A 25,789-nucleotide genomic window follows, 5' to 3' on the forward strand; every position below is an offset into this window, starting at 1 on the left:
CCACAGGCTGGCATTGAGTTGCTGCTAGGAGAAATAAAGAAGCATCATGCCCAGAAATGGTCAAGGTGGAATCCTGAATTTTCAAAACAGAGCTACATAACCTCCCACCCCTTCCATTCTGATCATTACCCAGGAAGTAGCCAAGATGAAATGATCCCTTTCTGGAGATAGCTGCATTCAGTGACCAAACTGGCTTACTGAGGAGGAAGTTATTCCAGCAGTCAACATTCGTCCACATACCAAATGCCTGTGAATGGTAGAGGGCATGAAAGGCCCCTCAAATATCTTGACTATCAGCTCACTAATGCAATAAAAATGGTGCAATAAAAAGTGCACCACTGCCAAACTGCAAATGGTCCAGAAAGCTGGAAAGCATAACACAATTAGTTTCAAGGGTCAAAATGGTGTAGCCAGTCAGCTAACTGGACTAACAACAACAAGAACACAACCAGAAAAAGTGTCAACAGCAGTGAGGCACCACTGATACCTCAGAGAGGGAGGTCAAAGGTCCAATTTATTTAATCTGCCAAAACAGGCAGGGGCCACATCCCATGTAATGAAGCTTCTCTCATTATATGACAAACAGGTCAACTTTTGGCAGGAGTCACAAGTCTGGCATGCAATGGTACCCCCTGCATCAGAAATACAGTCTTTTACTTTACACACTTTATGATAGTTGATATGCTGTCATATCTGATACAATGATGGATCCTGGCAACAATGATGGCTCTGGGCAGTGCAGGCTCAATCAGAAGCTTGATTCTAGGGGGCTTCATCAGAGAAAAGGCCCTTACTGTGGGCATCTACATGAGTGATCCAGACAGTTTGATCAGCAGCTATAATTTGTTTCCATAGTTCACAGCTTCAAAGAAAGCAGTCTTTAATCTGCCAGTCTATAGTTTCCAAGTGGCAGACCAAATAGCTAGGCCATTGGCAACAGGCCAAGGGTCAGCAAAAATACAAGTTCATGAAGGAGAGTATGAGCCAGACCTATAAGAACAGCCTTGAGTTCTGTCCAGTGAACACAGCAATTACAGTCATTACCAGTCTGCATAGCTGGTGCAAAGGCTGAACAGCCACAAAAGATGAGCAGACACAATCAGTTTCAGCTTGGCTGAACCACTGGTGAACCAGGACAAGGTTTAGGGAAACCTCAATAAATTGAGGACCTCATTGAGTCAGTGGCTTTGCTTCAGACAGTGAAGTTGGGAATAAAGCTTCCTCCAAAGGAGGGGCTGAGCCACAAGACATTCTGTACCCCCATCCTCTTATCTCTCAAACTAGTGAAAGTTCTAACAACTTTGCTTTCTGCCCACAGCAACTGCAAATTACACACATCTGTAAATGTCTGAAAGGAGGCAGAGCCTTCTGCCCAGCCAGGACAAATCTTAGTGCTAGTTGTTACATTGTGAGGAGTCCGAACCTGAGTCTGACTGACAGACTGGTGAAAAAAATTCCCTCTATCAGAGAGAATATTTGAGGGTTGTTGAGAGTTAGCCTCAACCAGAGGAATGTTCAGGCAGCTGTCTTCGAACCTACTTCCTGGTACTCAGTCTGCAACCACCTCCTTAATTCCTCCTCATTAACAGGCAAGCAAGTAGAGAACCACTTAACAATTTTGTCAACATGTTCACTACTAACTCCCATGGACTTCCCTCAAATTATTCCCCAGCCCATAAGGCCCTCACCCTTCCTCTTCCAGAAACCTATGTTTCTGTCAACATCCCATCCTTGTTGCCAGAACTATTAAGAGCAGAGAAGGATCTGAGATTTTTACCCTACTTGCAAACTAAGTTAGAGCCTGCCAGTTTCATAGATGCTGGCAGAAGAGCTAGACTCCTGGGTTGGAGACAATGAACTTTATGACTCATGGCAATATTTGTAGACAGAATATCAGAATTTTCTTGCACAGTTTCCCAGTCCTATTTCCCACAGGGTGACACAAAGTAGGCCAAGTGATACCTGCACACACAGTGGACTGTGTTACAGAAGAGGAACTTAGAGCCTAGAGAACCCAAATCTTTTAAAATAGACACTATGCATGCCTGCCCTTTGCTCCAGAGAGAGACATTACCTCTGTCTTCCAAGGCTGCTCACTATACAAATATCCTTGAAAACATAGTCAGAAACAAAAAGTCAGTGCCTGTGCTCACAAGACATTACAGAAGCCACAGAGAACTGTATCTCTGGATCCTAAGACAGGGTCACTGCAGAATTTAGATGTTAAGAACCTAGCACAGGGACTTCCCTGGCGGTCCAGTGGTTAAGTCTCCCACGCTTCCACTGTAGGGGGCACAGGTTCGATCCCTAGTCGGGGAATTAAGATCCTGAATGCTTTGTGGCCAAAAAAAAAAAAAAAAAAGAAAATTTCTTGAACTGAATAAAATTGAGAATACAACATATCAACTTAAAAAAAAAAAGAACCTAGCACAATATCTGGCACATACAAATCAATCAAAAGCTATATGCTAATATTATTATTCCTTCCTCATTAAACCTAAAATAAAAATGCTCAATTGTGTCTCCATCTCACTTTAACTAGATGCCAAAGAATATCGCTAAAATTGGCTTAAAAAAAAAAAAGTTCAACCACTACTTTTCCCTTGGGAGAAAAGAGAATGGGGAGCCAGGAGGGCATAAGAGACAAAACTTTCCTCTCACTAACACTTTTCAACTTCAGTCATTAAACCAGGTGACCTGCAGAGGGAAAAAAAAACAGGTGACTGGAACCTAACTCTAATGCCATTAAGGTACACATAACCTGCAAACGTTTCCACTTTTCTTTACCACAACTTGACATCTCATGCTTTCTATCTCAATTATTCCTCTATAACCACAAATAAGTATAAAGACAGGTACAATTATTCTGTTAATTTTGCTTCTTGCAATTATCTCAAACTTACCTAGAAGTCAATGACTAATGATTTAACATGGTAAGCAATTTTTATTTTAAATTAGAATTTCTGCCTTAAAAAACAGTTTGAGAGTGAAAACATAATCAGGAAGGATGGCTAACACGTAGCAATTCAGTAACAGCATTCAAATTTTACAAATATGGCCTCAGGCCGTATATTTTGTCACATTAACTGAGCCCTCTGTAAAAGCTAAAACAGAGTGTGGGTGTTTTGTACTTCTCTATAAATGCGTCACCTTGAAGTTATAACCCTCAATTTAATAAACAAGTCTAATTTGTATTCTCTCAGTGACAGATTTTCTTATTCAAAACCATATGTCAGAAAATGGTAAATGCTTAAAAATACATAATTTACAATTCTACTCCACTTACTTGTACCATAACAGCCAATATTCATAATATTTCTTCAAAAAACATTCACTGAGCACCTCTTAATAGATACTATAGGAACAGTGGTTCAGACCCAAGCAGCTGTTCACTCAAAGAGCTGACAGTAGGGAAAAGAAACATGTTAAGTGATTACTGACAATCTGATATAAGACTCAAAAGAGAAATTTTTGAGAATTTCAGAAATTTTTCAGAATTTTTTGAGAAATTCTCTTATTTCTGATATAAAAGAAATATGTACAAGATATATAAGAAGAAATGATTAACACTAACTGGGCACAGAGTACTGATGTTTTATAAACAAAAGGTAGGCAATAATTTTGAACAATAAATAGAAGTTTTCCAAAGGGACACGAAAACTAAGGGTTCAAACATATGGAGTCATGAAACAGCATGTTTTATTATGAGCATCCAGTATATACTGAAAAACTCAAATTTTCCTAAGTCATAAAAAATGGAAGAGTACTTAAGACCACAAAATCAAACAATCACAGGAATGGATGTAACCTCAAAAATCATCTAGATCAGTTTTTCTCAAGTGTAGTCCTTGGATCCAGCAACATCAGCATAACCTGGGAACCTGGCAGAAATGCAAATTTGCAGGCTCCACCCAAGATCCACTGAATCAAAAATTCTGGGCTCCGGTAACCTGTGATTTAACAAGCCCTCCCACTTATTCTTATGCAAGCTAAAGTTTGAGAACCACTGATTTAGATCAAGGGTTTTCAGAATTATTGAAATTCTTGGGCAGATAATTCTTCATTGTCACAGGATGTCTACTGCATTACACAATGTTTAGCAGAACCCCTGGCCTCTACCCACTAAATGCTAGTAGCACCCTGCAGTTGTGATAGCCAAAAATGTCTCTAGAAATTGTCTGATGTTCTCTGGGTAACAGAAATCATCCAAAGTTGAAAACCACTTATCTAGACCAGGGATCAGTAAACTTTCCTATATGGGGCAGGGTAAATATATTGGGCTTTGCAGGTCATGCAATCAATTATTCAACTCTGCTAATGAGGGCAAAAGTGGCCAGAGATAGTATGTAAATGAACATGCAAGACTGCCTTCCAATAAGACTTGCTGACAAAAAATTTGGTGATTTGGCCCTCAGGATGTAGTTTGCTGACCCCTAAGCTAGACAAATTACCTGAATTATAACTGAATGTCCTCAACCCCACTGCTGCCAAGTGATTATCCAGACTCTATTTGAACACCTAATCTAGTCTAATCTTCTGTGTTCAAGTAGATATGGGTCTAAGCAGATCTACATTTTATAGACTGAATAACTGACACCCAGAAAGGATAAATGACTTGCTCAGAAAACCACAGCCAAAACAAAAAAAAACAAAGCAAAAAAATGAGCAGTCTAGTCTGCCTAAGTGCAATGTTATAACTGCCTCCTATAGAGAAGTAACCATGTATACCTGTGAGGCATTCAAATGTTCTAACACTTTGCAGTTACTAATACCTAGAAAGAAAAGTACTGATTTCAGGTGGGCGGGGGGGCAGGGGACATAGATAACTTTATCTTAAAAGCTCAAATAGTAAATATTTTAAGCTTGTGGGCCATTAAGTCTCTGTCTCAACTACTCACCTCTGTCACTGCAGCAAGAAAGCAGTCATAGACAACAGGTAAATGAGTGTGCCAATAAATCTTTATGTATAAAAACAGGCAACCAGCTTACAGGCTACAGTTTCCTGACCGCTGAACTACAGAATCCATAAAACCTGTCTGGCAAACAACAGGCATCAACCGAGCCATGCTCAACAAATCTAAAGTCTCTCCATTCCATGGCTTCTGATCACCAGTGAGCTTAGAAGCATGGCACTGAACTGGAATGAATGGCAGTTTAGGAATGATCAGTCCCTCCCTTCCTCCCTTCCTCCCTTCCTCCTTCTCACCTTCCCTCTCTGCTGGTATGTCTGCTATATGCCAGGCACTGTTAATTTATTTTCTATGTAAGTTTTATCAATTTGGACAAATTTCTAAGTGGTGGGTCTTGTTTTCCTCTAGACATCCAAGCTATCTGACAAATTAAGCTAGAAAATGAACACTCTTATGTACACCTGGATAAAATCTTTGTTTCAAACCAGTTCATGACCGTGGACAAGTCACTTCCTTTTTCGGGGTCTCAACATCCACGAAAGGAAAAATGAGAAGCTAGAAACAGTGCCCTGCAGAGAACAAGTGAGTACTTTAAAACTGTCAACAATGAAAATAACAGCTAAAATGTATTAAACACTTTCTATGTCAGACACCTGTTCTAATCACTTTACATTAACCCTTTTTTCATATGGGAAAACTGAAGCAAAGTGGTGTGAAGTAACTGGTCAAAAATCACAAGATGAGTGAATGGCAGAGCTGTGATTTAAATCTAAGTAATCTGACATCAAAGCCCATGCTCTTAACCACTAACTACTAAACTTTAATCTACATGCCAAAACCTTATTTTCCCAATGACCAACAATCCAGACACAAAACAATATGCTTTGTCCCTCTAAAAATGAAGGGGACTGAAGAAAGGAAAGAAAGAATACTAACAAGACTACTTTCTGCCATAGTACTCAATCTCCTACCCAAGGTAACCTCCCAGGAAATAAAGATGATGTTCCATGAATACTTAGTTTGGTCCCTGATCCACAACATCACCAAGGATACCTATCTGTTTGGATCGATACCATTTCTACTCGCAGTCTGGTATCCTCTTTTGTAGAAAATATCTCTTTGCGTCAAACTAAACAAGAAAGAAGAGTGATTCACAGCTTCATTTAGAAGGAAAAAATGTAATGTAATGAAAGGGCAGAAATTACCTACAAGTAACTTACCAGTAGTGTAATGGAAGAGTCCACGCTTCAGAGGAGTTGACAGGCAAATGAAAACTCACTACATCCCATAGTGATAGTCCAATATATGTAAATGTACAAAGCAATTTAGGCAGCAAAGGTATTACTAGCTGGAAAGACCAGGAGTAGAAAACAAAGCCACAATTGTGTCATCCAGGATATACAACTGAAAGTAACCTCAAAATCAGTGCCAAACTAGAGAAGAAATACAGGTACTCTTAATATGTGACCAATGGAACTAGATTCAGAAAGAATACTTTTTTAGCAAGGCAGAGAAGTTTTGTTTATGATAAAGTCTGATAGAAAATATTACTACTAGTAAAAGTTGTTTTTTCTTGAGTAGAGCTATGATCTATGTATCTATATTATCAGTAACAAAGAAACATAAATAGAAAAAACATGAGACCCACATGTGACACTAATCTAAATGGGTACACCACTCATTTTGTTCTCAAAGAAAAATTATAAGTAAAAAAAAGTATCTTAGAGGAAAAAGAATTTACCATGGCATTAACTGAAAGGTTAAAGGGGTGGAGAAGGGAGAAGGCTCATTTTTTTGTTCATCTAGACCCAAAGTAAGAGGTAACTAATTACTGAAATTATTAAATAGCAACCGCAATTTTGTTTGGATAACTGTTTTCGCATCTGTAAGCAAATCGAATACAGTCTCAAAAGTTTGTTTGATCAAATGATTTTTGCTCTATACCTCTCAACCTTAATGAATTATACAATTACAAAAAGAAAAAGATTTGGAACTTGCACCTGAATGCATCTGTTATTAAAAAAACTTTAAGGAAGAAAAAAAATCTCTCTTGATTCATCAGTGCCTGCCTGTTTTTTAAACCCAGGAAATTCCTTTACACCCCCTCCTGGTTCTGGTCAGCCAGAACTGTAGGTGTACTAGTCTAGTCATTCCTTTACCAGTAATATACTATGCTAACACTATTTACATTTATAGCTGATTTTTGTTGGACTATTCCAAGTTCTAAACTCATTTGTTCAGAGTGGAATTTACAAATTAATTAAACACTACGCTGTCATTCTCTCCATTCAAACTTTTGGTGGTGCAGCCACTATGGAAAACAGTATGGCGGTTCCTAAAAAAAAAGTAAAAATAGAAATACCATATGATTCAGCAATTCTACTTCTGGGTATATACCCCAAAGAACTGAAAACAGAGACTTAAAGAGATATTTGTACATCCATGTACATGTACAGCATTAATGATTCACGATAGCCAAAACTTAGGGAAGAAGTGTCCATTGTCAGATGAACAGATCAACAAAATATGGTAAATACATAAAATGAAATATTATTCAGCCTTAAAAAGGAAGGAAATTCTGACACATGCTACAAAATTGAAGCCATTATTCTAAGTGAAATAAGCCGTCACAAAAGAACACATACTGTATGATTTCACTTATTAGAGGTACCTAGAGCATTCACATTCACAGAGACAGAAAGAATGGTGGTTGCCAGGGGCTGGGGAGAAGGAAGAATGGGAAGTTACTGTTTAATGGGTAGAGAGTTACAGTTTTGCAAGATAAAAAGAGTTCTGAAGATGGTTGGTGGTGATGGCTGCACAACAATGTGAATGTACTTAATGTCACTGAACTGGACACGTATTGATAAAAATGGTTAAGATGGCACATTTTATGTTATTGTGTATTTCACCACAATTTAAATTTTTTTTCTATTGGTAGCTGTTCTTACTTGGGGGAAAAAATCTTTTAGAGGACAATTTGGAATATATTTGCTTTGTAATTAGTTCACTCACCTACAAAGTCCCAAATTATCCCATTAAGTCTGAGCTGAAATCTTCCATCCACTACTTACCTCATTAAAAGAAACCAGGCAATTTATTTTTTAAATTATAGCTCAAGACTTGGAATGTAGATGCTTGGATGATACTGACTTCTTCTATAACTGGTCAAATCAATTTTCCTACCCAAAAGTGAACATAGTAAAATTATGTTCTATTTACCTCATATGATTGTTAGCCACTCTGCCACTGATTTCAACAGAAGTCCTTTGTTTATTGAGTTGAAATAGAGAATACAAAATCCTTCTCAAAAACTTTCCCATATTTAGACATTGTATTTTCCAGCAATAATCAAAATCTTAAACTTATTTATTTTTAAAATCTAGTCACATTTAAAAATCATGTCTCTTTCTACAAGAGCAGCACTGAGCTCTCAAAACTATTATTAATTCTCATAATCATATGAAGTAAACAGAACATAATTTTACTATGCTCACTTTGGCTGGGGAAATTGATTTGCCCAGTTATAGAAGAAGCCAGTATCATCCAAGCATCTACATTCCAAGTCTTGATCTATAATTTTCAAGATAAATTGCCTGGTTTCTGATAACTGGATAAATGCTAATTTTTTAAAGTTAATTCTACAAAGCTTTTACATAATATTTTTTAAAGTAAGAAAAACCCTTTTTTTTAATTTTTCTTTCATATTGGAGTATAGTTGATTTACAATGTTGTGTTAGTTTCAGGTGTACAGCAAAGTGAAGAATAATCCATTTTAAAACCAAGTCCACAAGAATAAACTCATCTGGAATCATCATTTGTAAGAGGAATACAAGGTTCCTAAAATACACAAAAGGCTAATGTGCTTCTGCATAGTTTTCTAAATAACTTTTTTCTACCAGTAATGTTCTCCTGCCTATTTGACAATATGCAATTAACTCCCACCATTTGGAAAACAACTGTTCACTGCAGATGCCATAAGCTTTTTCCATTTTGTAAACAATTGTTCACAGCATTGCCATTGGTTTGAAGAAAAAAACTTATTAGAATGTTTTCATGCAATCAAAATAAAATCCCAAATGCTTGTCAGGAAATCTTACTTTGCCTCTGAATGCAGTAATCCTAAATTTCCAGACTGGCCGATAAAACTAAGCATAATAATTGTCACAAATAGGAACTTCCCCAGCAGTCCAGTGGTTAACACTCCGCGCTTCCACTGCAGGGGGCACGGGTTGGATCCCTGGTCGGGGATCTAAGATCCCATATGACACGCACCGTGGCCAAAAAATAATAATAATAATTGTCACAAATAATAAGAGGGCAGACAGCTACAAGTTATTAGAGGAAGTCAAAAGTTTGGTAAATCAAAACAAAGTTACAGTTACCTTAAAGCTTTTAATGAGGTAAACTATACTTTTTGTTGCCTAAAGCCATTCCTACCAGAGCAGAACAATTTTACAAAAGGATAAAATCATTCCTAGACATATAGAGTCCTTTATCACACAACTACATTCCACATTAGATAAAAGACTAACTTGGAGAATGAAAAAAAAGGTGAAAGAATTAGGCAGAAAATCTCAGGCCAATCCTACTCCTACAAAGCACCAAAACCTTGTGGTCAACTTTTATTTTCAGAACTTCTTTCTGTTTGAGTCTGAAAGTTACAGTATAATCAAATGCAGATATATGCATATTCCTAATGTAGCAGATATGACTTGAATAATTAAATGAGCAAACTCTGGAAATGGCCATCAGAATATTTAGTTGTAAAAATAAGTAACTTTAAAAATTAGAGAAAGAAGAAAAGCCCAACAAAATATCAGTAAGGAAAAATATTGCCTACTATGCTAGCGTTAGACCATGAGCAATGATGGCAGTGTTAAAGGAGGGAAACGCCTGCCTATACAGAACTATAGCTTCTAGGTTAATGTCAAAATAAATGGTTAAAAATATCTCACTACAATATTTTCTTCCAACATCAAAAGGCAAAAGTGGTGTTTACAGGGTATTAGTTCTAACTCCAAGTCTTTCATGAAGCATACAGCTCTACTTTCAAAGGGCCTCCCTAAAATACTTATATGCCACTGTCACTACAGTTGAGTCAGTAAGAAATAATCTTTGCTCATCCTTAAAATTTCTCCTGGAGAAAGGACACCAACCAAGTAGTTCAAATCTGTAGAGGAAGGGAATCCACAAATATGAATTGGTAATTTATTAAAGCTTGTGAACTCACTGCAAAGATACTTTGATACATACAGTCTATTTGCCTCCTCCTCTTCCTACACCCCAAAGACTCCAATAAGGCATCAAGTCTCAAATGTTTATTTCTCCCTCAAAACCAGCACAATGTCCCGCTACCCTCACCACCTCCTCACCATCATTCTTTTTTACTCTCCCCTTAATACACCACACCCACACTCCATACAGCACACTCTCCTCACAAACCCAAAACTCCTCACCTAAAGCACCTCATACTTAAAAGCCCCACACTTATCCTCGAATTCTAAACATTACCTATAAAACAGGAAACAATACAATCCACACACAAAACAACCCGACATAACACCCACTCACTCGACAAATGCCATTCAAGCCGTACATAAGCCATTCTACACACCCCCAACATAACACAGTCCCCCACAGTTCACCACACACACACACACACACACACACACACACACACACACCACTCACACACACCTCAAGCCAGGTACCGTATAAAAACTCAAACCACACAGCACTGCAGTGCTCAAACAAACGCTGGGAAGAGGCCACCCTTTGGGCACCAGGAACCCACGAGGTTGGAGGTGAGAGGGTAACTGGGCCCGATACTTCACCTGAAAATCTGCCAGGATCATCTCTCGGTCCATGTTGGACGCCATGGCGGCCGCCGAGTTCCGCGGCTCCGGGAGCGAAGCGCGCACCCGGGAGGGAGACTGCGCCTCCTGCGGCCGTCGCCGCCGCCGCCGCCGCCGCCGGGCGCCGAGGGGCTGGCGGGCGAGCCGGCGGGCGGGCCGGCGGGCCGGCGGGCGGGGCAGCGCGGGAGGCTAGGCGCTCATGCACTCGGTAACCTTCAGGCGCCTGGGCCGCTTGCCTGCGCCCCGCGGAGCCCGAGCCGCAGCCGCCCCGACAGGAAGGTTGGTAGGGATGTGGGTTCGGTCTTACTGTCGCCGGCCAGGGATGAGGGCTGGTTGCGACAGCACGCAGCCGGCTCCCTTCAACGGCGACAAGACCGGCGGGGGCGGGGAAAACGAGCGAAAAAGCAGGCGGGCGAACGCCACGGCCGCCTCCGCCTCCTCCGCTTCCTCCCTGGCCGCCGCCTCCGCCCCTGGTTGGCCAGCGCCGAGGCTGTCGCACATTTTGCCTGTCATCGAGGTCGCAAAGCGCCGCTTTGCGGCTGCCACGTGACTGCCCTCCTGTCAGGCGCTGGGCGCGCGACTCCCGGGCGGAGATCCGCGCGCCGCCAGCGGGGACGCCAACCTGCAACTGCGGCAGCTTGGAGTCCCGCAACAGGTTATTCCGGTTTGAATTAAGCAAAGGCCTCGGGGTACCGCCTCCCCATGGTTGGGGCGGGGATCAGATTCTGCTCCTTACGTGGTTATATAGTAACACACATACACGTCAAGCCTCACAAACCAACTCAGCACACCGTCACATCCCGTCTAACAAACATTTCATAAATGTACATTTTCTCTGTTTCACCAAAATACAACTTCACATAGTCTTTTATGCTCAACCTGTCAAAGCCCACTTGCACACTGTCACACTCGATCCCAAGCCCTGACGCTTGCATCCTCATTCAGTAACAAAGAATGGCAAGCAACCAGATTCCCACGGTAGTCATGGGGCAGACATAGAAGCGGAGAAAGGTGAGAATATCGATCCCGAGAAAAAGATGATCAGGCTTTGAGCCAATAGTCGAAGACTATGTACAGTGAAGTGTGATAGTTTATGTCATTCCCGCTGGAGGAAGAGTGACAGTAGAGTATGTTCAACTTTGACTTGGGAAAATATCTTCTGGACTGAAATCGAGCATGTACTTGCGGTGGAAAGTATGTAAAATCCTGAAAGTGTGAAGTAAGTTTGCTGATTTTGTGCTGTAGTGTTAAAATAGAAACTAGTGAAATCACCATATAGAATCTTTGTATTCCCTGAACACAAAGAGCACTGTGGTGTTCTAAAGACCTAGGTTTATTCTGCTTTTTTTTCTTTAGACGAAAATAGTCTGGCCTACAACTCTCATGTAATGGTCTGTATTTAGACCAGAATGAGGTAGATAAGGAACAGAACCCTCCATAGTCACATGAATTGAAGGGTTTCTTAGTTAGTTGCCACCCCCAAGGAAGTAATTCCAAAATATAGCATGAATATGAATTAAGAGGTGAAACATAGTACCAGCAATTTAAGTGTGGCAATTCACTTGCCCCATTCATATATGTCATTCTCAGCACAAGGCAAGTGGATGATTGTCTAGTTACATGGCCAGGATTAATGCAGCCCTGCAAAGTTGAGATTTTTCTCTGTGATGACATGTGTGTATATCTCGAAGCCCATTCAAATCCAGTACTGCTCCCCTTCTCCCTCCTCTCCATCTGGAAATTAAAAGAATGTGGTAATACAGAAAGAGGGGAAGAATACACTAGACATTCAGGCATATGGTTTCTAGTACTGCTTTCCCAACTAATTAGCTGGGGGAACTTGGTTGGGTCACTTAGACTCTCTGACTTCAGCTTCTGACATGACTATTTCAGGTGATGAGAAAACAATTATGAAAATGCATGGAAGCATAAAATATTTTTACAAAGCAAGCACAGATTTCATAGTCAGCATTACTAAGCTTGAGTTCTAGTTCTGCCGCTTGACAAAAACAAAGACAAAATACTTCTCTGAGTCTTGATTTCTTTACTTCTAAAATGGGGCTTATAAAACTTATTTCACAGAGTGATTGTGATTATTGAGTGATATAATGCTTGTGAAAACTTTTCAAAACCTTAAACCATATTAGTTGCTATTACTTTGTATACCAGTTCCTAAATGCTTTTCTTAGGATCACCTCTTTCATAATATTTACGCCAACAAGGATTCTTCTCCTTTCTAATCACTGCTGTACTATCTTTACAACACAGTTTAATACTCTGATAAATTCTGTAATTTTTTTCTCTAATTGTTTCATCTCTGCATGTTTTAATCTCTCCTCAAAGGTTGAAAGTTCTTTGAGATTATCAGCCATTTCATTCCATGTGTTTTTATATTCACCATAGTTCATAAATAGCAAACTCTTGGGTACATAACAACCAATGCCTTTGGATTTATTTTTATTGGATGTCTAGTATGTACAGGTACTTCACACACTTTATCTCATTTAATTTTTACAACAACCATTTTACAGAATAAAAAACTGCTCTGATAGGCTAAGAATGTGCCCAAAGTCATGCTATACAGAGACAGACCTAGTATTCAAGGCCAGGTCAAAACTAGTGCTCTTTCCACTCACCCTGTTGCCTCCCTGCATTTTACCCTCCATAGTGTATAATTCCTGAAGAGACTGATTCTTCCCTATGACGTAACTATTCATGGTTGGATACCCAGAATCCAGAGTAACTTTCCACTACAGAGAAAGGAATGAAAGAAAAATAAATACTGAATTAAGAGAAAATTCTGGACTTCCCTGGTGTTCAGTGGTTAAGAATCTGCCTTCCAGTGCAGGGGACGCAGGTTTGATCCCTGGTCAGGGAGCTAAGATCCCACATGCCTTGTGGCCAAAAAACCAAAACATAAAACAGAAGCAGTATTTTAAGAAATTCAATAACGACTTTAAAAGTGGTCCACATCAAAAAAATCTTAAAAAAAAGAGAGAAAATTCATTTTCCCAGAATTCCTTCCTTAAAGGAAACAATTTCATTCCAGTGTCAAAAACTGAGAGAATAAAAATATAGAGATTCTCTGTCCATAAGCATGAGCAAAGAAAAATAATTTTAATCTATCCATTCTCATAGTTGTTTTACTGCACTAACTCATGGAGCTCAGTCTAATTCAAATATAGATCTTTTTCTAGAATCTCCATGTTCTTTGATCTTACCATTCTTCTTTTAAAAGGAATTTTATTTCATATTTTTTCAAATATATATAATAAAGTTTACTTGTAGTTATTTTGCTAAATTTTTATTTGAAATAATTTTAGATTTATATAATAGTTGCAAACATAGTACAGAATGCTCCTTTTCCAGCTTCCTCTGTTACCATCTTGCATGACCACGGTACTGATATCAAAACTAAGAAATTAACACTGGCATTAATATTAGTAATTATGTTCTAGAGACTCTATTTGGATTTTTATATTAATGTACTTTTTCTGTTCCAGGGTCCAAACCAGCATACCACATTACATTTAGTGGTCATGTTTCCTTAGCCTCTTCCAATCTGTGACCGTTGCTCGGTCTTGACTTTTGAAGACTAATGGTCAGGAACTTTATAGCATCTCTCTCAGTTTGGGTTTGTCTAATGTTTTCTCAGAATTGTGCTGAGTTTATGGATTCAGGGGAAGGATTCCACAAAGGTGATGTGTCCTCATCACATCATATCAGGGACACATGACATCAACATGACTCATTATTGGGGGCGTTAACCTTGATCCCTTAAGTTAATCAAGCTTTTTAACAATGCTACTCAATTACAATCTAATTCCTGAGAAGATTAATGCTACTACAGTTAGATCCACACTTAAGTAATCCAAAATGTATTTCATATAATGATTTAATGTTCGTTAGGACACTAGTGCCTGATCCTGGACTCTCTTTTTTTTTTAGCTTATGGTTACAATTTATTACAGGAAAAGGGGAAAGGATACAGGCCAAAACCAGCCAATGGAAGCACATAGGGAAAAGTCTGGGAGAGTTCCAAACCCAAAGCTTCCAGTGAACTGGACTCTTAAGTAATGGAAAAGGCCTAACATTTGGGGATGAATTCTGAGTTCAAATCCTATATCCACTACTTATTGGCCTTAGTCACATTCTCTATAAGCCTCAATTCCTTCACCTGAAAAATGGGGATAGTTATCATATTTACCTCCCAGAGTTGTAAAGATTAAGTAATGTGTGCATGATGTTATAACCAGGAAACACTACATAAATATTAATTGTTGCTATTATGTTTAAACTTTTGAGTTGCTTACTGGGCAATTTCTTTTCTTACTTTACAAAAAGACTTTCATAAGTGGTGTGAGAACCCGTATGAAAAAGCCTGCTGAATTTCAGAAATAAAATCCCAAAGCCACAATAATGAAATGATAAAAAAGGCCCCTTGAGGGTACCAGTCTGTTTTCTACCTCTCTTGGATCTATAAATATAACAAAAGGAAGACTTGGGGACTATGTAAAGAAACTGTAAATGCCATATATACATATCCATAAGTTAATCATTCAGAAACTATGCATACTTAAGTCAATGAGGGAAAAAGCACAAAATAATTTGACTGTAGTATTTCTATAAACCCTTTAAAATGAGTATGAACTGCTGAAAAAATTTCCATGACTGTTAGTATTTTATATCCAACTAAAAGGCTCTATTTCAGTGTTTGAGAGATATGTCATTACTGTGTTAAAAGACAAACTACTACTTTCAATATAACAGATGCTTAACTGTTAATCTTTTTTGTACATAATGTTAGAATGTAAGCTTATTGAGGGCAAAGATACTCAACTTTGACTTCAGTGAACTAGCCCTCAATATGAGATTTTCATTGGAGGTCTTTTGTAGTGCTTACTTACGCTTTCTGAACTAAGATTGTAATCTCTATGCTGTCAGTTCTGGGTTATACAATAAGCAAACGAAGTATATGCTTCAGGACACTAGCTAAGCCAGAGTAGAAAACAAACAAAGTTTCTTAAAGAATTTAATATTTCAGCAAAAGCATTGAAGTAGTCAACATGGGAAAAATCAGAACTTTGTTGGACTCCTTTACACTTATTTTTTGGTTTTGTATTATTTTTATTTACATATGAGGTGAGTTGTTGGGACATCAAAATCTTTTCAATGCTTACGAGCTCCAAAACTATTAATCCAGCTCTGTATGCATCTTAAATTACCATAAGTTTTATTTATCGTTATTCAGCAAAAAGAATTTTATTTCATGAAAATTATAACACATGTATACCTATACTTTACATGAGTACAATAGTCTTCCTTATTACAATGTCTTCTCTTGGCAAGAAACCATAATAAATGCTAGAAAGCAACTCTCATAAGTTGGACTAATGCCAGTTATCTCTTAACAGCCAACAGTGCTACTATATCATCACACCCTCCAGCTGTACTGAAAGATTACATACTAATTTCCCAGAATAATCAAAAGTAAATTATATTATTTATGGTATTTACTGGTATATATGGAATCCTAAATGTTCTATTTGAAATGTCTAAATATATGTAAGAAACGAGAGGAGTTAATTTCTTGTGTTGTAGTTCATGTTTGATTCACATTTCAAGTTTAGTTACCTAAGAGAAAAGAGCTCTGGTTATTTTCCTCTCAACAATTCAGTTAAAGGAAACACTGCAGGATTCTTCGCAGTTTCAACTCTCCCTCTACCTACCAGGCAATCTGATGCTAGATGATTATCCATACGTTGTTGGTGTGTTTCGTTGCTAATACTCCCAGTGTACTTCAAGGAGCTGGGTATAGATGTTGCTGGAGGACATGCTTGCTAGAGGTCGGTAATAATTAGACCACCTGTCATTTTTTGCTTGGTTTCATTTTGACCGCTGGGTGCATCCTGCAACCGTGTTGGATATTTTTAAGTACAAAAAATATAGAAAACAGTAATTAATTAATCTTACATAGCTAAAAGAGGAAGTTAAAAGTACACAGAACTGGTGTCTCAGATGATTGAAATAAACGATTAGGAAGATGCTATTCCCTTACATTTAGACACCCCCCTCCCCCCCAAAACAAGTCCCATCTAAGTAGTCAGAGAGAACTTTGACAAGAAAGAAATGGCCTTGTTAGAAAATCCTTCCCAAGACTTTTTTTTTTTTGCTTTAAAGTTAATTGCTTTTCTCCCTTTCCCCAAAGAAATGGAATATTTCAGTTTCAAGTCCCTGTAACATTAAGGCTTCAGAGTTCGTCGTGATTTCTTACCTATACCATGCCTTTAGTTTTCGTAAAAATCAGTCTATAAAAGACTTTTGCTTTTCCTGAGCACTGGTTTTGCTGTCAGTCAGGTCTCTCCCTCCACCCCGCGGCCACCTCTGCCCACCGCGGCCCTGGGCGTTGAGCTAGCAGGTGCGAGGCCGAAGCACTGCACTGAGAAAAGGAGGCCGAGTTTACACAGCGCGCGCCCCAGAGGAAGAGGCGGCAGCCGTAGGCCTGGCCGCCCGAACTTCGAGAGCCTAGCTGGGGAGCGCGGAGGCGGGCCGGGCTGCCCGGCCAGGGCCGGGGAAAGACTCGCTTTGCGCCAGCCTCCTCTCCGCCTTCCAGCAGTCAGCGCCGCCGAGCCTCCAAGGCCCTGCGGCTCTCCGCAGCCTTAATTAACAAGCCTCTTTCCTCCACCTCCGCCCCCGCCGGCCTCGGGGCAGCCAGGGGTTTCACATCGCAGACTCCATTCCGCCCGCCAGCCGGAGGGGGCCGAACCCGGCTCCGCGGGTCCGAAGAAGCCACTCCGGCTGGGGCCTGGCCGCTGGGTTAGCGGGTGGGAGCCAGCGCAGGAGACTGAGGGAGGAAAGCGGAGAACGAGGAGGCGGGAGAAAGGGCGCGGGGCGGGGGGCGGGGCGAGCCCGGCAGAGTGCTCGAGCGCCACCAGGGCGGAGGGCGGGGCGTGGGCGGTGCCCAGCCTTCCCGCTCCCGCGGCGCTGCAACTCCGCCGAGCCTCCTTAAAACTCTGCCGTTAAAATGGGGGCGGGTTTTTCAACTCAAAAAGCGCTCAATTTTTTTCTTTTCAAAAAAAGCTGATGAGGTCGGAAAAAAGGGAGAAGAAACCGGCACCATCTCTGCAGCGGCAACAGAAGCAGCAATTGTTTGAGCGAAAAAAGAAGCGAGGGAGGGAGGGAAGGAAAAGACCAGAAAGGGGCACGACGCACAAGTGTCTGTAGGGGTGAAGGGAGCAGGGACCGACGATTTGGGGGGGACCAGCTACAAAAGAAACTGTCACTGGGAGCGCTGCGGCTCGGGAGCAAGCGGTGCTACCCAGCTCGGCTCCAGGGCACAGCTGGCTGGCGGCAGCTGCCCTATCGGCTGCACAGGCTGGGGGCACAGGCCAGGGGACCGCGAGAGGTTGGCGAAGTGGCACCCGGCGCCGAAGCCGCTGGGTTCTCGCCAAGAGCGGCGGGACTGGCTGCGCCCTGGGATTGTGGCGACTCCCGATACTCAGAGCTTGGCCTGAGACTTCCCAGGACGCTCCCGATCTCCGGAGGCCCTCAGAAAACCGGGAAAGGAAGGAAAAGAGGCGGCGGCAGCTCAATGAGCTTCTACATTAGGAAGTCTGAACTGGCTCGGTCGTAGGCGGGAAGTTACCGGTGGGCTGCCCTGTGCAGCCGCGATGCTGCAGCGCGCTGCTTCAGCAGCCCGGGCCCCATAGACACTTCCCGCATCGCTCTCCCCCTTCCTCACGCTGCTGGGAGTCCCAGGACCCGGTGGGGCCGGCATGACCGGCTTGCCGGGGGCCCGCCGCGCGCCCGGCAGTCTCCGGAGACGCGCGCCGAGCCTGGCTCCCACGGCCTCTGAGGCTCGGTGGGGCTGCGGTAGCCCGGCGGGCGGGCTCCGGAGCCCTCCCGCGCGGCGTTAGCCCGCAGCTCGGCCTGAACGCGAATTAAGGCTCCTCCGGAGAATCCAAGGCCACCGAGGAGTCGTTACGACCTGTAACTTGAGGGCCACGGAACTGCTACTCTCATTTGCTTTTGGCGATCATCTTTAACCCCCGGAGCACCTCAGCATCCAGCCACCGCGGCGCTCTCCCTGCAGCGGAGGACTCAGGACTACCCCTTCGGCGAGACGGATGGAGACCGAGCCCCTTCGAGGACCTGCCCCTGCGGTACTGGTTCGTGCGGCTCAAGTCACCACCGTGAACAAGGGTGGGTTGATGCCTTTTCTTCCCCCCCAAATGTCTCTTTTTTCGCGGTATTTTCTGCCCTGATCTAGTGCCTTAAACCTCCGCACACATTCCTCACGGAGATCTGTAGTGTAGGTACGTGCCAGCTCTGCCTATATTTTACGTCCAGAGTAATTTACCAGAAATATATGTGTGCCTGTATATCTCTCAGTTTAATCACCAGAATTCTTCATAGGGGTTAAGCTAAAAAGCGAGGAGCGGAGCCCCTCTCCAATGGCTCAGTTTTGCTGAATAATCACGTGTGAATCGAGGGGCGGGCTTTTGGCAGGCAGATCTTACTAGTATTTACTACCAAGCTCTACTCCAGATTAACCATCCCAGTCCTTCTGTCAGTCTCCGATGCCATCATGCAGCCTGGTTAGGAGCGAAGGAAAGGGGAAAAAGAAAAACAACTAATTCATCTTTTCCCGATCGTCAGGACCCTAAAGAATGGCCGAGCCTTGGGGGAACGAGTTGGCGTCCGCAGCTGCCAGGGGGGACCTAGAGCAACTTACTAGTTTGTTGCAAAATAATGTAAACGTCAATGCACAAAATGGATTTGGAAGGACTGCGCTGCAGGTTGGTATCCAGAGAGGTGGGGAAAACAGGTCAACAATGTTGCCTACGTGACCCGGGTTTCTAGAATAATAGCTTTTAAGCTTTCAGGGGTACAAAATTTAACTGTTTTAAAAACTAGTTGGTTGCCATATTTTATATCTTTAAGTGGATCCAACTCCCCAAAATGACGTACTTTGAACAAACTCGTCAAATCCAATAACATCCTCGATATCAAGTGGGTTCCAGGTTTGGTCTTAATTTTTGGAATGTTTTTGTGACGGTGGGGATTCTGTAGCAGTCGTAGCAGCGCTGAGTTTTTTGGTTTTTCTTTTTTTTAGACAGCTCTGTAAACACGTTATTATGATTATTATTTGAAGTAAATACACTGCTATTAGTGGTTTCCGTACTTTGCTCCAATAATTGAGTTTAACGTTAATTTTCTTGACTACTGGCAAGGGTGTTTTTTCTTCAAATGCTTCAGGTTTTGACCAACGACCTTTCCTCGTTTGGAATGGGTGGCCTGGGCACGGGCACAGGATGTACATTTCACAGTTAATGTAATACCATCCACCCATTCAGGATCGAGGAGGAATAAAAAGTTGAATTTTCTAATCAGAGCTCAGTTTATAGTGTTTTTGTCTCTGCGGTCATACCCTGGTATGTTCTAATTTTTAGTAATTAGATTTACAAGCAACAAATGAAACACGTCCAGCTGCCAAGTATTGTACCTGATAATTTTTTTTCCTCCTCTGAACGTTATCATGTAACTTAGTTGAAAGGCTTAGAAACAGAAAAATGGCAAAGTAGCCTCAAACAGTTGCTTTATCTGAGTTCTGATGATATTCTTATAAGCTATGCGTATTCGAAATGCAACACTTAAAGCTGTTTTTGAAAATCCACTGGGGAGAGGGTTTTTAGAGTGCTTTGTTTTAATTGCAAGAATTGGAAATTTAAGTGGCAGGAGATGTACTATTGACAGATGAAGTCCATACAACCTGTATATTTTAAATCAGAATACACTGACCTTGCAAAAATTTCAGTATTAAGGAAGCTTACAGATACTAAATTATTTATCTTGTTATTTCAGGTAGATTAAGTGGGGAAAGGATTTTTTTCTTTTTCCACCTAGTAGTTTTTAACAGGTTTTGTGATGATAGCAATGCCACAAATTTAATATATTGAAAAGTTTCCTATTGAACATTCAAAATATTATATAAATATCACAAAGAGTGAGCCACTTAACCCTGTAAGAATAGGATCTTGCAGGACTTTTGACGAGCAGGAAGACTGGGAGATTAATACTGCAAAAAAAAAAAAAGTTTTGACAAACATTTTTAATACAATTCTGCAGTCTCGTTTATATTAAACATACTTATCAAGATATTAACACCCACTTATTGTGGCTTAGTCCTAGTACATATAATGAAACACACACAAACAGGAGTCTCAAGGCTTATTTTCAGTATGTATAATCCTGACTCTGAAGTTGTGTCATAACTCAAGAAAGAACTTTCTTTCAAAACAATTTCCAGCAGTACTATTATTTTTGGTGAAATATGGCAAATTTTCTCCTACAATTATGTTTATTAACCCAATTACAAAAGCTTTTTCCCCCTTCCTAGTGTAAGCTTCTCAATCAGGATGATATCAAAGGCCTTAATCGTACATTTGCTTTACAAAGATCCAAGGTGTCTCTCTCTTATTTTTCCCAGTTCAGGTCCTTAGATGTGACTAAGTATTTAGAGGCAGCTGTGGTAAAAATTAGACTGTGTTAATTTTTCATAACCAAAAAGTATTTCATTGAAGTTCTTGAAAAATAAATTATGTATCATTTTTAACCACTGCCCCAAAGGAAGGGCTAAAAGTCAACAGGGTTTTATCAACAGGGAAGCTTAACATCTTGGCCATCTATAGAGTTTGCATTTATAAAATATTATTCATTCTAAATATATTTCATCATGTTCCTTAATTTGTGATTTTTTAAAACAAACATTCTAAAGAGATAAATCAGCTTTGTATGTATTGTCCAATGTATATTTAATTTCACAAACATTTGAGTGTCTACTGTGTAATGTATTATAAATTTAGGTTATTATGAATATACCTAAATATAAATTAAAACAATTAAAATGCTGAAATATTCTTGCATGTTAATGAGACTATATTTTTCACAATTAAATTATATGTATTGTACAACTGAATACTGCTCCACAAAATATTTTATAACTATGAGAGCCTAATAGTGATTTCTTATTAGCGTGAAATATATATAAACACCAGTAGATAAGTCTTTGTCATGTGAATTATTTGTATGTTGATAGCAAATTTTAATACCAAATTCTGGCTTTTAAAATACTGGCAGTTTACACATAGCTATTCCTAAATGCCTGATAATAACTGCAAAAGGAAATAAGATGGGATCACCAGTTGATTAATAAATGGGCTGAAACCACAAGACAAAGCTGTCTGTGTCCCAAAATACACATTAAATATCTTATTTTCTCTTCTTTTGCTCACTTGAAAATTAGGAGGCTAGTTAGAACTTTAGGGAACAGTAAGTAATATAGTAGAATGACTGTTTCATTCTTTTCAAGAACAGTTTCCATACAGTCATTTCCTATCTAATATAAGACATATCATGAACTTAGTTTTAGATAAATACATTGACAGTGTAGAACACTGTTGCTTTTTTTCACTTTAATAATCAGTAACATTTTTAAATTTCAAGTGAAGGATTCTAAGCACTAAACACACCTAGTAACCCATATGAAATAATTGCAAAGAAAAAACAACTATTTAAAAAAATACTTGGAAACTTGGGGCTGTATCTATTTGGAAAGAACTTGTGAAAATTAATAATTTAAGAAAATACCAGGTTTGGATTTTTAGGAGATCATGTTCACACTTATAAAATCAGACTAGATGGAGTCTGATGTGTGGAAGCACTTCTTTGAGGATTTAAAGAAACTCACTCTCCTTATTTCTTTTCAGCTATTTAGAAAATAAAATTTACCCACATTTTATTTTACAGAATTAACACCCCAGGCACATTTTATGAGCATGAACAAGCAAACAGAAGGAGACTTACTTAAATCTCAAGTTCCATTTCTTTCATTTTAATAAATTCATGAAATTACACAACTCTTTATGGGAGATAGAGAACCAAGTTGTCAGTGAATTTTATATAAGTCGGACTCATTCTATTTTATTAATCAATTTATCCTACTTTTGGGCCCGTTTAAGATATTCCATCATAGAAGCTCAATTTTTAGTTTTCTTCTACTTTTACCTAATAGTACTCACTTCCTGCAACTGAGCCCTTCAAACCCGATCATATGGGTCTTCCCCAAGCACTCCTTCATCAAAAATAGTTACATACATAAAAAGAGATGGATATTTTAAAATATTCTTGTAGTAGGAGCACTTGAAGGATTCTACCGTTTTTTCTTCTTTTCTAGGTTATGAAACTTGGAAATCCCGAGATTGCCAGGAGACTACTACTTAGAGGTGCTAATCCCGATTTGAAAGACCGAACTGGTTTCGCTGTCATTCACGATGCAGCCAGAGCAGGTTTCCTGGACACTTTACAGACTTTGCTGGAGTTTCAAGCTGATGTTAACATCGAGGATAATGAAGGGAACCTGCCCTTGCACTTGGCTGCCAAAGAAGGCCACCTCCCCGTGGTGGAGTTCCTTGTGAAGCACACGGCCTGCAAAGTGGGGCATCGGAACCATCAGGGGGACACCGCCTGCGACTTGGCCAGGCTCTACCGGAGAAACGAGGTCGTTAGCCTGATGGAGGGAAACCGGGCGGAGGGAGCTGCGAATCTGCAATGAATGTGGGGAGGGCTCTCCCACACTGCCTTCTATTTTGTCAGTTAATTGATTGGCTGTCCTATTTTAATATCATTTGTTAAAATTCAGTTTTGTCATACTTTAAGCAGCTAGTTAAATCTTCTGAAACTGCTAAGTGGAAATCTTACTACAGGTTTATGAATATATTTAAGCAACATCTTTTTCACCTGCAAAACCCTGAGTTCTAACATGTAATTGCAAATAGCTTTGGCTTTCATCTGAATATTTTATCTTTCCCTGACTTTTCTCCTTGCTTCTCCCTTTGCCAGTCTCAATACCCAACTTGAAGACTTTGTTTTAAAAATGGTTTGTCCTGATGCTTCTTTTGCCTTATTAAAACACTTTTTCAAAACAGGAGGACAGTGTTTTCTGTGGTTTCCACTCCTCTTATAATCCCCACATAATTTGCCTCTTGCTAAGGAGAGCTACACTAAAAGATCATGGTGTTTTAAGTCTTGAAGTTAGAAAAAGTAGACTAATTGAAAAACTAGACATATTCTATTGATGATTCAGTTATTCTTTTCTTCCTCTCCTCATGCTTCCCCTCAAAGATTTTACTTGGTGCCTAGTATGTCTGCTTTAAAACAGAATAAGGACAACATGTTTTGGAAATAAACCTGAAATTATTTCAGTGTGAATTTATCCTTATATATTCGATCTTCCCTTTCTCTCAAAGTTAAATAGTTGAAAAACAAGTTTCAGAAGTAGCGATCTGAAAGCAAATATATGTTAGCTCTAAAAGGCACTTTAAAAAGAAAATGCCATCTAAAAGTGCTTCCCATTAGTTGATTTTTTAAAAATCACAAAATGAAACAATTGGTTAAACAATACGTTTCCCAAAGTTACACCATAAGTATGCTAAGTGTAACACTGGCTTTTTCTCCCTGAAATATCAGAAGTGTAAAGTTACAAAATGTTTAAATATTAAAATATGCTGCAAATACCAATATTTAGGGGATAAAAAGCTTAGCAAGAACATACATATATTACATATAAGGGTCATAACTTATTTGGGGGCTACAGGATAATAAATATAGAAACTTTTACAATAAATAAATAGGCCACTCCCACATATAGCACTTGATTCCCACGAAGCTTTTTAGTAAAGGCATATAAAATCTTAAGAATATGTTTAGCTAAAAATAAAAAAATTTTGAACGAAATGGAAATATCAAATTTCCAAGAGAATTTTCCAGCATCTACTACTTACTCTGTTATTTTAAAGATTTCACCAAAGGATTTCAATGCAGTTTCCATTTATAAATTTATAACTACTTTATTCATCATCTCCCACAAGAACAAAGATGTTTTATGTAAAAGTTCCCTCCTTCTGCTTTATAAGCTCCCTGCCCTCACTCCAAAAAGAAGAAAATACCTCAAGGTTTATTGAAGGACATGGTTCTGATGCCTGCCCTAACAAGGATTGGAAGGTGGCAGGCAAGTGGTTTTCAATAATTTATTTTCCATGATAGTATAAAAGAATATAGAGGAAAAAAATCCGAGGAAAAAATCCTTTTCATTTGGCATTTTAAGTTCACCTTCCCTATGTCAAGTGCAACAAGACTTCAACTTCTGCCACCTCAAACCACAAGTTACTGAGTAAATTTATTTTTGACAGCAACATGAAATTAAATGTAAAACATTTATTTTAAAGTTTAGAAAAAAGTAGAAATTGAGATGATTTTGAAGGAAAAAGGTGTAATTTGCATTTAAAAACTAGAATCAATACACAAAATACACTGCTTGAGTAAGCTGAATATTTCTAAACACAAGACTATTACTAAAACAAACACTTCTTACAATTTGCAACTGTAAAGATGGACGTTTCTTAATTTAAAGTCGAGTTTAATGGACTTTTCAGTATCCATCAAGTATAAGCATTAAAATTGCTCTTTAGATATTTCAAATATAGGATGTTTATTAAAGTTAAAGAGAGGTACTTCTGCAGTTGCTTTATTCTCAGGTGGTCAGCGCACGAAAAGAGGAGAGGGAGCTCTGTCCCTCTTCACCAGCCTAAAACTTGCCTAGGCATTAGAACACCGCCACATTTCTTGGGCTCTTCACAGGAAATAGCTTTGCTAATCTAAGTATTTTAGAAATGAGTTGTGTGGTCTCCTCTAGGAAATATGAAAAGCCATTATTCAATCTCTCAAAAACCTCGACAATATTCAGTAAGACAAATATACCGAAATGTATAGAATGGAAGGAACAGTACTGCAGAGTTTAACGGGGTCTAGTTTACAGCGAGCTGAGAAGGGGAAGGATCTGAACTTTTTCAGATGCACAGTAGAAAGGCAAGTGCTAATTAATGGAATGGCCAGAGCCCCAGGGGACGACGCCATAGAAAGAATGGAGGATAGTAAGCAGAGATGCGCTCTCAAATTCAGTTA

General features: G+C 39.7%; 2 protein-coding genes and 1 long non-coding RNA gene across 3 annotated transcripts in view; 1 reads left to right on the plus strand and 2 right to left on the minus strand.

The window, feature by feature from the left end:
• Window positions 1–10,906, minus strand: part of FAF1 (Fas associated factor 1) — a 486,072-nt gene extending 475,166 nt beyond the window's left edge. The window contains exon 1 of the mRNA XM_082614051.1: window positions 10,748–10,906. Within this exon, the coding sequence (XP_082470177.1) occupies window positions 10,748–10,792 (45 nt within the window). The 5' untranslated portion in view covers window positions 10,793–10,906. The remainder of the gene's footprint in view (window positions 1–10,747) is intronic.
• A 4,248-nt stretch (window positions 10,907–15,154) lies between these two features.
• Window positions 15,155–17,612, minus strand: LOC309800367. The gene is made up of 3 exons (XR_014293447.1): window positions 17,043–17,612; window positions 16,498–16,677; window positions 15,155–16,402 (listed from the first exon to the last, which is right to left on the minus strand). It is a non-coding gene; the product is annotated as an uncharacterized lncRNA (long non-coding RNA).
• A 162-nt stretch (window positions 17,613–17,774) lies between these two features.
• CDKN2C (cyclin dependent kinase inhibitor 2C) lies at window positions 17,775–24,037 on the plus strand. Its single transcript, XM_082611933.1, has 3 exons — window positions 17,775–18,970; window positions 19,427–19,566; window positions 23,004–24,037. Exons 2-3 carry the CDS (start codon window positions 19,438–19,440, stop codon window positions 23,379–23,381), a joined length of 507 nt encoding a protein of 168 aa, XP_082468059.1. The 5' UTR covers window positions 17,775–18,970; window positions 19,427–19,437; the 3' UTR covers window positions 23,382–24,037.
• Window positions 24,038–25,789: the final 1,752 nt, after the last annotated feature.

The sequence above is a fragment of the Mesoplodon mirus genome (genome assembly GCF_964341445.2).
Source record: "Mesoplodon mirus genome assembly, chromosome: 3".
Taxonomy (NCBI): Eukaryota; Metazoa; Chordata; class Mammalia; order Artiodactyla; family Ziphiidae; genus Mesoplodon; species Mesoplodon mirus.

Excerpts from the sequence above, each read along its gene's own strand:
- CDKN2C (XM_082611933.1), top strand. The coding sequence starts at position 19,438 with ATGGCCGAGCCTTGGGGGAACGAGTTGGCGTCCGCAGCTGCCAGGGGG. Across the intron at positions 19,567-23,003 it reads TTGGAAGGACTGCGCTGCAG|GTTATGAAACTTGGAAATCC; the intron begins GTTGGTATCCAG and ends CTTCTTTTCTAG.